Raw genomic sequence first — 13084 nt, 5'->3', positions numbered from 1 at the left:
CGGCTTTTGACCTCAGGGAAGTTCTTTATTTGCGCCCAGACTAAGCTATGAGTACGGTATTAAATTTATCATTTTCTCTTAGTATTAGAATAAATTTTCAGTACCGTAATTGAAATAATCTATATTATTACCAAACATTTGCGGATAAAAGTACGGTACATAGAAATAGTGATATTGTGAATATTTACCGGGAGAAACATTTGAATTTTTCGTTGAGTGATCTTGATAAGTTGTCGATATCAAATATCGATACTGAACAACTGAACTGATATATCGATAAGTTCAGCGTATTTACGTTTACACGTGTAACTGCTCTTGGAGTTAATTATTTACAGATTCTAACAATTTAACTTCAATGGATGTCAATTAAAATAATTGACGATTAATTATATTATTTGACAATGGTAAGTAATCAACGCAAACACTTTTCACTGCTTTTATTTGATAAATGGCTTTTTTCTTGTCCTTTATTTGAGGTTATGTTTCATTGGTACCGCTTTTGATGCGAATAAAATAATTATTTATGCAATGTATTATGTTTTATAATTATTTTAAAAGTTTTTCTTTTCCTATTAAATTGTATTTAAATTAATTTATACCATTTGAGATTGTTTACTTCAACTTGGGAAGTCATTCAGAGATGATGAAACTTTTTCTCATTTGGTGTAACTTGCAACTAAGTTTTCTTTTCCTATTAAATTGTATTTAAATTAAGTTATACCATTTGAGATTGTTTACTTCAACTCGGGAAGTCATTCAGAGATGATGAAACTTTTTTCTCATTTGGTGTAACTTGCAACTAAGAAGCTTATTTTTAATGTTTTCATAAAAAACAGAATCGTGAAAAACATTTTTATATAAATATCCATTTTCTTGAGCAATAAAACGGGGCTAACTGGCGTGATCATAATGCCTAAATTCAAGTTAGAAACTATAATATATAGCCTAGTATACATCACCCTTCAATGAATCAATGCTAAACTGTGTCTTTATTCAGTAGCATAAATCAATCAAACTTGATTACTTAGACAAAAGAAACTATTATTATTCTATAAGCGTATTATTATTATAGCAATCTACTCTTATAAAGATTCAAACTCATAATTTTTGGTAGACTACTTTTTCAACGTACTTCAAGCTCACTTGTGAACTAACTAAATCAACTAAAACTTGCTTCCGTTTACTCTAAGGTTATCTTGCATCTCGATTTTGAGTTAGGCCTACTCTTTTTAAGTTAGCCTACTCTAAATCAAAAAGTTTTTGTTTTATAACAAATACATGTCAAAGTCATCAGGTCAACACTGAATACCGGTACTTTACCAAGACCAGCGGATCCGGATATGTTGTGTCAAAAAATGTATAAGGATAAACTTTTCTTGAAGTAAGTGATGACTATAAACTTGACTTTTCAAGATGGCATAGCCACTGTGAGTTTGAAGAACTCATGTAACCCGTAGAAAGGGTTTTCTTTAAGCTCGAACTTTGCCTTGAATGCCTGGGTAGGCTACTCAAGGCTGTTAACTGTCTAGGTAGCTTTTTGAACATCTTGAGAAATACAGTAGGAAACGAGTCTCTTGTTCTATTCAGTCGGCAATAAGGCATGTCAATCATGCAACGATTCCGTGTGTTATGACTAAGTCCCCCTCAAGTTTTACTTGTCAAAATTTACCCTCAAATATAAAGCACTTGAATATATTTAATAACTAAATATAGTCATTCCAGTAGACCTGGAGAGCGGTCTGCAGTGTTCAACATTATTATACATACATTTTGCATAACTTATTTATTTATTTATTTGTGGATACTATTTTAATTGAGATATTAATAAAATATTCAATTGATTAATGCATGCTATTTACAGGCAACAGTTCAAGAGCGAAAGGGAAACTTTTAAAGTAGAATATCTGCAAAAGATCGAAAAGGAAGTGCAAGAGAAATGGGAAAAAGAGAAGATCTACGAAATTGATGCTCCTTCCGCTAAAAACGAATCAGCGGCAGATTGTGAAAAGTTTTTTACTACTTTCCCATTCCCGTATATGAATGGCAGACTTCATCTTGGTCATACATTTACACTCTCCAAGTGTGAGGCAAGTTATGATAATGTTTTTTTTATAATTAGAAAAACATTACGGAATTTGTACATATAAATTTACCAATAAATCAAAGTTGACTCATCAATGTTTCAGTTTACAACTTTGTAAGTTTTTGTAAACCTTATTCATTAATTAAATTGACAGCTTTCATCATAATAGAGTACTGCACCAACTAGGCTGAATCAAACGTAAGAGATAAGCTCTTCAATCATTAGGATATAATTATAGAATATTCGAAATGAAAAACAGGAAGATCATCATTGATAACCATGATTTGAAAAATATTTCATCATTCATATGAGAAACTGACTATCAATTCTTATTCTGTTGTCTTCTAGGATTCAAAATAGATTGAAACTTTTTTCAAGCAGTAGCCTAGTTATTTTATAAATTTCATAAATACTATTGAATTTTGGATGTTGAAAATTTCCATATCAGGTTATCAATTTTCTTTTTTAAATTTTTGTATTATTCTTTCATCATCTTCTAATAGTTTGCAAGATGTAGTTTTACTAGATTTTATAAAAATTTTCGCATAAAAAATTGAATAAAAGCAAAAATAGTGGCATTCTGACACATATTCTTATATAGTGGGGATTCGCATTTTCTCAAATCAGCGAATAGTCAGTCTATTGTATCAATACTTTGTAAATAATCGTATGCTTTATGTAATCAAGATGTCTTTATTCTGAATAACCTCCTCTGTTTGTGTTGTACCCTCAACCAGAGAAATTATTATTTATTCGTCTAATTTTAGTCTCCACCAATACTAAATCCCAGTTCTTGAATAAAAGTATTATTCTATTTCAGTTTGCAGTGCGTTACCATCGTTTGAAGGGCAAAAAATGTCAATTTCCATTTGGATTTCACTGCACTGGAATGCCCATCAAAGCATGCGCTGATAAACTGAAGAGAGAGATGGAGCTGTATGGTTGTCCTCCTAAGTTTCCCATTGATGAAGAGCCTGCAGTTGTGGAGACGCCAAAAGATGAGGAACTGATGAAGGATAAGGCGAAAGGAAAGAAGGTTAGTTGATGATCATTTTAGCCTTTAATTGTTGTTACTCTATAGACTAGAAAGAATTATATAATTTTCAAAGGAGGTACTGTATTCTTGTTCAATTATCTTTGTTTTCAAGAGAAAAGTTTTCATATTTAGATTAAATATGTATTTCGTTTTTCTAATAGTATCAATTGTTGGTTTTCAGAGTAAAGCAATGGCTAAAACAGGTGGAGCGAAGTACCAATGGCAGATAATGAGATCAATGGGCTTGAAAGATGATGAAATCAAAAACTTCGCCGACGAACTCTATTGGCTAGATTACTTTCCACCGTTAGCTGTCAATGATCTTCGCAGGATTGGATTGCATGTAAGTTTTCCAATAATTTTTATCTTATCTTCTTGATACTCTGTTGCTCTTTTCTAGTCATGATAAAATTACACGAGAACCAATCAGAAAATGTTTTTTTTTTATGTTTTTATTTTTTTAATGTGAATCTGTAGGACTTGTACACAAATTGCTACATATTTAGGGGTTAGGTAAATGTACACCGTGTCCCACGAAGAGGTTCAAACATTTGATTTTGTATTACTTGCCCGAGCTTTTTTAAATTTTTCACTGTTTACAAAGTAGGTTCTAAAAATAATCTGGGAAAATCTCAACTCCCTAACCTTCGTAGAAACAAAATGGCGACATATTGAAAAACGATACTTTAAAAACATTAAAAAGGTGTTTTTGGTTTTATTAAATATTTTTATTGTTGCACTCTAGGGCAAGATGACTTTTAAATAAAAAACTAGAACAATAGCCTTATGAAAAACCTTCAAGTCCAAAATTATTCAAATTGAAGCCCATCCACAGCAAAACACTGATAACAGCGCTTAAGAAATGATTTGTAAAATGTGTAAGGTATCCGGAGAAGATTGATTGTTCCAGTTCCTCATCATTATTGAAGCTATGGGTATAAACGTTCACCTTCAAGTAACCCCATAAAAAAGTCAAAAACAGTTGAATCTGGTGATCGGGGTGGCCAATCTAAAAAATCACTTCCACGACCAATCTAACGGCTATGAAGTTTGTCATTTAGTAATTGCTTGACATGATTTGCAAAAAGAGGTGGAGCACCATCTTGTTGAAAGATTGCTTGATCCATTTCTGGTACCATCAAATGAGGCAAGACTACCGCAACGTAGTAAACAATTCAGATAATAAATCATGAAAGTAGTTTTTATAGGAAGCGAATTAGTAAAATTTTCAATATGACGCCACTTTTTTTTCTACAAAGGTTAGTTAGCTGAAATTTTCCCAGAATATTTTCAGAACCTGATTTGTAAACTGTGTAAAATTTAAAAAGAGATTGGTGCATGAATAGGCACGTAAAATAAAATTAAACGTGTAAACCTCTTCGTGGGACACGCACACGGTGTATAACATCAGGCCCTGAGTCCAGAGCCTTCATAATGCTTATTTTAACAATTCCGAAAATATTTCAATTTCAAGATTAGATTCTGATTTGATTTAATAAATTGTTGTTATTTTTCAGGTGGATTGGAGAAGAACGTTCATCACAACCGACTCGAACCCGTTTTTCGACAGTTTTGTGCGCTGGCAATTTCTGAAGTTACAAAAGGCGAACAAGGTGATTTTCGGCAAGCGGTACACTGTGTTTTCGCCGAAGGATGGTCAGCCGTGTATGGACCACGACAGGTCGAGCGGGGAAGGGGTGGGACCCCAGGAGTACACCCTCATCAAGATGAAAGTGGTTGCGCCCTACCCGAACAAGTTGAGGTCAGATTCACTGCTTAACAAAGCAGACAGTTTTTTCATTATCGTTGATTAAATTCTCACTTATTGATAGTCGTTTGCAAAACTGGTGGTTGTCAATGAAAACTTTATACTCTAGCAAATCGATGTTTGTCAATGTAAACGTATCACTCAGTATTACTCTAGCAGTCTAAGGGTCGTTTGCACAGTGGCAGTTTAAAATAAAATTTAGTTTAAACTAAATTTTTTTTAAACTGGATTAAATCCGTATCAAGTCTAGTTTGTTATAATGTGTTTCATTTTGAGTTTGAGCCACCAGCTGATTAAATCGGGTTTAAGCTTTGACTGTACAAACGACCCTAAGAAACAAATTTAACCAAAATGAAACACCAGAATACTAAAAATATCACGAATTTATTGAAAAATTACGTACATCATCTTATACTTGTCATGTTCAGTGTGAAAATTCAAAACTTAACGTTAATTTTCACACTGGACATTACACCATAGGTGTTGAAACATGTTTGTAACTTTTCAATAAATTAGGGATATTCTTAGACAATATTCTAGTGTTTCGTTATGGATACTATCAGTATATCTCACCAAAAACAGTATCTGAAAACAAGTTTAACGTTTGCTAAAGGTGCACTCACTTAAAGTGAACATTTTTGGTCAAAAATGTGGAATCACAAAACATCTGAGAGTATTTGAATAAAAATACTTTTAAAAAACTATAATAATGAAAATTGATGAGAAAAATTTATTCATTCTACATTTTCAAAAAAATTTTACAAAATTTTTCGAAGACAAAATTTTACAAATTTTACAAAATTTTTCGAAGACAGGCAAATTTCTAATATCTTCCAAATTTCTGTTTCTGACAAGTATGAAGTTACCGTTTATTTTTTCGTACATGAAGAAATCAGGAACAACATTATTGATTCGTATTAATTTTCTAGAATAATGTAAATTTGTATGGATTTTTGCTGGTGGATGGTTCGTTGCGGGAAGGTCCCACCTTATTTACAATTTATTAATAATAATTATAATTTAAGTTTAATTATCGAATTCATAATTTAAGCCTTTAATAGGCCTTAAGACTGTCTTACTTCTGTCGGGACCGACAGTTTAACGTGCTCATCCGATAACACGGTAAAACAACTCGTAGACTACTTCAAATTAGGGGTTAAAGCAGTTTTGAGAAAATGCCCGTTGTTTTTACCTGAACTGTTTTTACTTGTAGAGAGGATACATTTCTTGAAAATTTCGGTTTCTTATTACCTAACTAATTTCAAAACTAATTATTCTCAATTTAATTTAAGGCACGTGAAAGGAAAAATCGTGGTCCACAATTTAAGACCAAATTCAATTTTTTATCATAAAGGGCTTCCGAGGTGGATATCATTGAAAAAAGAAATAAACACTTTTATTAATAGTTTTCCCGAAAAATCTGTTGGTAGTTACTCAAATGAGCATCTAACGCAAAAACATATATTGTTCCAATTAATAATAATATTTTATTTTCAACAAGAGTATAGCAAAACAATGTAATACAGTTGAAAAACGTCACAGATAAATTACATAATAACAGAAAATATCAGTCATAAAATGAAACTCTTTAACATATATTTAACAATTCATGAAATTTGCAAAATTATGATAATAGTTTTTCTCATTCTAACAAGAATTCGTCAACATCATAAAAAGCCTTTTTACGAAGAAAAGAATATAGTTTTGTTTTGAATTTTTTTTCCTCTACAATACTTCTCAAATCAGCCGGAAGTTTCGCATAAAACTTTTGTCCCCAATAATTAGGTGTTTTCTCAAATACACTCAGCCTATGTTTCTCATCTGAAATGTTATCCTTCCCCCTAGTGTTATAACCATGAATATCCAGGTTAACTTGGAATGAATTCAACTTATCTTTCACATGTACGGTAATATTGATTTGAAAATGTACAATGATGGAACAGTTTAAATACTTAGGCTACTGAAAGACTCCCGACATGTCTGTGGAAATTTGAGCCCCTCTATACTGTCCACCGCTCGTAACTTGGCCTCTGGGAGGAATGCAGTCGATCTAGTTTTAGGCGTGACGTACTGGAGAGCCAGGTAGCGATTACACAAACGCTATGGTCTATTTGCCTTTGCCAAATGTAATTTAGCAATTTCCATCCCACCAAATTTGTAATTTAACCAGCGTATAAGTAAAATTACATCCTAACGTATGATTTTAATAAATCGCTATAACTATTATAATAACTATTTTGAAACGGCTACTAACTTAATGAAAAAATAACACAACATTTCGACGTTTACTCCGGTCAGCTGCGTAAAAAAAACTGAAAGCTGAATGGTGAATAGCTTTATTAGTGAGCACGGTTTGTAGTCACACTACCGAGTCGTCAACAACATGGCGCCACTCGTTCATTTTCCCCTACGCCTCAGACCTCAGAAGCCAAGTTACGAGCGGTGGACAGTATCTAATTGCGGACTTTTGCAAAACAAAAATTATTTGAATGTTTTGCTTCGAGGCAAACTGGAAGCAAGCGGTGTAACGATGGGTACTCTCCTGTTTTTTGTCTTCATTGACTAGGCTATTTGTATTGTCTACGAAATCGATAAATAAATCCGCCTAATAAAGAATATTCTCATAAATTTTCGAAAGATTGCAGATAATAACTGTAGAAATGGATCTTGTAATTGCAGCATGTTTAAAGATAAGCCATTGTTCTTGGTGGCGGCCACCCTGAGGCCAGAGACCATGTACGGACAGACCAACTGCTGGCTGAGGCCGGATATGAGGTACATCGCATTCGAAACCAAATCCGGGGAGGTGTTTGTGTGCACGCATCGCGCTGCCAGGAATATGGCCTTCCAGGGATTCACGGCTAAAGATGGCGAGTTCCAACCTGTCGAATTGATCGGTCAAGTAAGTCAACTGATTCTTCCTCAATAATGTAGGCCCAATATGATTTATGTCGGCATTCCTGTGAGGAAATTGATTATAATCTGAAACTAAAATTATTACTCAACTTGTAAAATAAAGTCAACTTATTTTTCTCGAAAATGTAGTAACTTGTTGTCGCTAATCCTCTTATAATTAAGGTGGCTTACAATTGATTAACTGTTCCATACTTTCATTATAAATTTATTTTATAAGTCAATTTTTATTTATAGAGAGAAATTAATGAAAAATTGTATCTATTTAAATGCTAATTAATGAATAATTATTATCAAACGAAAATCCAAATTAAATGCTGTAAATCACCCTGTTGTCAATATTTGCAGTAGCAGAAGTCTCTGGGGTGATTTACAGCATTTAATTTTGATTTTCGTTCAATAATAATGACTGTTTATTTATATTTTTCAGTATAGTATTCTAAAATATAGTCGGCTTAGGGCCGTTTGCACAGTCAAAGCTTAAACATAATTCAATCAGCTGGTGGCCTAAACTCAAAATGAAACGCATTATAACAAACGAGACTTGATACGGATTTAATCCAGTTTAAAATGAGATTTCGTTTTAAACTGTCACTGTGCAAACGGCTCTCAGGGTCATATTCTAACGTTTAACGCTAAACCACGTTTACTTATAGATATGATTCCATTTATTATAATGTGCTTCATACGGGGTTTAAACGAACAACTGACATTTCTCCGTTTCAATTTTTTCTTTAATTTTATTTCCAATACTTATAGAAAAACATTTACATAAATATGTGTGACAACACCAAATAGATTTAAAGAAAAAAACGAAATATAAAGCATAATGAGCAATAAATAATCAATAGTCGCTGGCACAATAATCAATAATTACAATCAAATTACCGTTTAAACCGAGTAACCACATAATAAATGGATTTAATGAAATGATTTGATATTTAAACTAACTTCGGAAAAAGAAACCTCAAGGGCCATATGCCCATAGGGGATATTATTTTGTTTGGTGATAAGTGTTTCTACTTTTGAAATAGAGAAATTGAATTACACCATCCACGTCAAACGCCATACAACGATTACTGGTTAATATGGTCGCATTCATTCTATTGTGTAACATTCCGGGTTTAAACGATCAGCTGATCTTTCTCCGTTTAAACCGAGCTGGTGCATTTATAGGTGCGTACAGACTTATGCCCCACGAACACGCGCATTTCACTTTTGATCAGCAGATGCTCTCATTATATCTGTATTTTTACAGAAACAGTAAGATGCAGAATACTCATAGCATCAGCTGATGAAAGTTGAATGCGTGTGCTCGTGGCGCATAAGTCTGTACACTCCTCATGAGACCCTTAGGTCATGGAGCTATAAGGAAATATGTCCTGGAGCTTAATGGAAACTGGATTGTTAATAGTTAACAGTGATTGACGCAGCTGTGGTTTGTGTTATCCCAATTACATGCCGCCGGTAATCGCATGCCAATGTAGTGTCAAGTACCCATTTAGCTTTAAGCATTTTAGTCGGCTGTTTATATTTTCTGCATTCCATTCCCATAAGCCTCTCTATATTTGACAATGGCTCTCATGAGTTGAAACATGTTATGAACCAATAAAATATCAAATCAGATCTTTATTTGTCCCAAAAACATAATTACAATGACAAAAATGGTTATAAATGAAAAAAGTATAATACAATTTATATTTCCTAGCTCATATTGCTGAATTTCTTTCACAAAAGTTTTTTTTCTGCTTGGATTCTGGCCCTGCAACTTAACATCTAAAATTTGATAGTTATGATCTGATAGATCTGAGCTACCTAACCTGACATTACAACCTTCTATATTTGTGAGGATATTATCAATAATTGTCTGTGAAGTTCGAGTTACTCTTGTATATTCGTGGACCTTAATTTCTAAATTATTCATATTGATAATATCTCTAATATCCTCTGTCATTTTATCCTGCCTGGCAAAATCGGTATTGAAATCTCCTACTACTATAACATTTGTGAAACGAGCGGTTGTAATTTCCAAAAGTGTATGGAGCAGCTCACAAAATTTTTGCCAGTCTCCATTTGGTGACCTATAGATACCTAACACTGCTACCTCAAATCGATCATCAATTTTTAACCTTAGTCCCGTCACCTCTAAATCCATCTCAACAGAAAATCTCTTAACAAAATCCAGTTCATAAGTTTGGGTATGTTTAGCATTGCTAGTGAATATACATACACCACCACTTCTATGAGCTATTCTACAAAATTCTGATCTCAGTGAATAGCCTGGAATCCTAACTTGATTTATTTCCTTTATTTTTAAGCCATGCTCTGTGAAAATAACAATGTCAGGATCCTCCTGTTTAAGAAATACTTCTAATCTGTCAATTTTGTTACGAAGATACTGAATATTTTGATGATAAATACTAAAAACCTTACCATCTTGTGCTACTCTATCTCTAGCATTTGTAGCTATTTCCCTTTCCCTGTTTTGAGCCAATTTACTAAAAAATCGTTATTTGTTTTTTTGACTGTTTTTAAACCAGAGGATTGCAAACGGCTTTCAATCAGCTCTGCCAATCTATTACAAAAGATTACTTTGCCAGATCGATTTAGATGCAACCCATGATTAGTGAAGTTATGTCTTTTCAGCCTTTCATTTAGAAAACAAATGAGCTCTTATATGAGCTCTTATAAGGTGTTGTTGAATTACAAATATAAAGATGTACTGGATGATATTTCTATTTTATATCAAATACTGATAAATTTGAATTGAAGAAACAGCAAAAATACTGTTTTTCCTTCAAGTAAAACTGAACAAAACACTGCTGCCTCAATCACTGTTACCTCCAGTTTTATTGAGCTCAGTGTCTAGGTAAGTGCCAGCACTACATACCCTGTCAATGAGCTTCTTTAGGAGAGGGCCAACAGGCTCAGCCCAAAACTGCCTCTCTCCGAAATTTTGAAATAAATAGCTACAAAAGATAAATAAGGTTTTTTCACTCCAATCAATGTGTGAAGGGTTTTTGGATAAATACCATAACATACAATCGATTGCGATTAATTTTTTTTATCGATGTTTCACCACAACCACTCTTCTCATACAATCGATTTCGATTAAATCTTTTTTTATCGATGTTACACCACAACCACTCTTCTCATACAATCGATTTCGATTAAATCTTTTTTTATCGATGTTACACCACAACCACTCTTCTCATACAATCAATTTCGATTAAATTTTATGGTTTTTCGATGTTAGACCACAACATCTCCCATACAATCGATTTCGATTGAATCCAAGTGTTATGTGTTGTAGGACATAATGGGCATAGCTCTGAATGCGCCGCTAGCTGCCCACGAGGTGATCTACACTCTGCCAATGCTGTCAATCAAGGAGGACAAGGGAACAGGCGTGGTGACCAGTGTGCCCTCCGACTCACCCGATGACTACGCCGCTCTGGTCGATCTCAAGAAGAAGAAGCCGCTCAGAGACAAGTACAACATCGCCGATCACATGATTCTGCCGTTTCAGCCTGTCAGTATCAAACAAATCAAATTCAAATAGCTGTATTTTTCAAGAGCTTTAAACGCGACTTTATTGTTTGAGCAAAGCAGTTATCGCGCGACACGAAGTTGAGATAATTTTGCGAAATCAATAAAGAAGTTTTATGCTCTAATTATGTTCACTTTTTTTCTAAACCTGCAGAATAATTAATTAGCATTCAATACAATTGTATGATTGACTCACCTAAAAGCTAAAACCCTGATCGATCGCCGCCATCAAAGATGGCTGTAGATGAATTGAATTAGTGATCAATCAGCTGATCACTGACAAAATTATTATTCCTCTAGATTAATGACATCAATAGATATTTGCTGAGACTATTGTGGAAGTTAGAGGAAATGATAGGAAGCCAGTGATGCTACGTTTATTGTTCCATTGCCTTCTGTAGTAGATATTGTGATTCAAGTTCTCCCGGTAAATATGGCCTGATATTAACTGTAATAATGATCACTCCTGTCTCAGATAACTATAATATTGTCAGTAAAATATTTTTTCCATGAATTAAAATGAATTATTGATAAGACCTAGGTAAGGTGCCTAGTTCATCATATTTCTACATAGTCTAGAAACAATTTAGCAACGGTGCTGAGTTGGAAAAGAATAGAGTTATTTGCTTTGTCTAATAACAGAAAAGGATAGCAAACCAATGTTAGTCAGGTGATGTCTTTAAAACGAGAATCTCACTAGTTGCATAAAAACAAGAAAGTTATGAATATCTTTTGATTTAAATTGGTTGTGATTCAAGGAATGTATTGTGTAACCTCCTAGAATGCATTTTCAGATCTATTCCTCCGTTAGAGAAATCATCTCCGTGGGAGAAATTGTACTCTTTAGTCTGTTGATGCACAAATAACTAGGCTAATTATTATTCATAATGAAAACAAAATAATGTATTCAAATAGTCAAGATTACACCCTAGGCTTTGAAGTATATTTATGTTTTCCTCCAAATAACTTCGTGATATTTGACTACATATTTTTGTTTTCATTATGAATTAATAATATCACTTCATTCCCTAAACACTGTATCAAAACTTATCATTCGTTTTACAAACATCTAATATCTAATGGGCACTGTCTTAGTATAAGAAATCTTCTCAAACGCAATCTTCTGTTTTTTATAATAAAAACACAGAGAACATTTTCCTAACTACTTAAATTATGGTTGATTTTTGTTATGTTCTATTACAACGTTTTTGCCATAATATGAAACGGTCCAATTGCTTGTTTTTATCCACAGATTCCAATAATCGATGTGCCAGAATATGGAAATCTGAGCGCTGTTCATCTTTATGAGAATTTGAAATGTTCTGTCCCAAAAATTTTAACTTTAGGCGCTCATATCTCTAAAAGTTATGATCGGAAAAAATGTTTTCCTGAGAAAATTTTTTAATTTTTAAACTTGATGATATACAAATCGAAAAACTTTGAAAAATATCACCAGTAGAAAGTTTATTTTCAGCCTTTGCACAGCCTTAACATTAATAACATTTAATTTTATTTGAGTATAAGTTCATCATATATGTGCGTCAATGATGCAATCATTCATCATCCTTTGTTTAAGTATTCAGAGATGATGTCATGAACATTGTTAATTGTAATTACTGAAACCACTATTTATTTATTCATTCATTCGTTTATTTATTCAGGAGACAACAGGTAACTCCATAATTCAAAATTTCCTCAGTATATCAACTTTCCAATACTGTCTAACTATTTCAAG

General features: G+C 33.1%; 1 protein-coding gene across 1 annotated transcript in view; it reads left to right on the top strand.

The window, feature by feature from the left end:
- The first annotated feature begins 1355 nt into the window (after positions 1-1355).
- The window catches only part of LOC111054317 (leucine--tRNA ligase, cytoplasmic), a 36911-nt gene continuing 25182 nt past the window's right edge, over positions 1356-13084 (top strand). The window contains exons 1-9 of the mRNA XM_039439480.1: positions 1356-1381; positions 1862-2087; positions 2904-3119; positions 3301-3462; positions 4637-4881; positions 7567-7789; positions 11114-11332; positions 12602-12668; positions 13014-13020. Coding sequence (XP_039295414.1) covers positions 1356-1381; positions 1862-2087; positions 2904-3119; positions 3301-3462; positions 4637-4881; positions 7567-7789; positions 11114-11332; positions 12602-12668; positions 13014-13020 — 1391 coding nt within the window. The remainder of the gene's footprint in view (positions 1382-1861; positions 2088-2903; positions 3120-3300; positions 3463-4636; positions 4882-7566; positions 7790-11113; positions 11333-12601; positions 12669-13013; positions 13021-13084) is intronic.

The sequence above is a fragment of the Nilaparvata lugens genome, chromosome 12 (genome assembly GCF_014356525.2).
Source record: "Nilaparvata lugens isolate BPH chromosome 12, ASM1435652v1, whole genome shotgun sequence".
Lineage (NCBI taxonomy): Eukaryota > Metazoa > Arthropoda > Insecta > Hemiptera > Delphacidae > Nilaparvata > Nilaparvata lugens.
The sequence above is the reverse complement of the archived record's forward strand: the minus strand, read 5'-3'. Positions and strand labels throughout refer to the sequence as shown.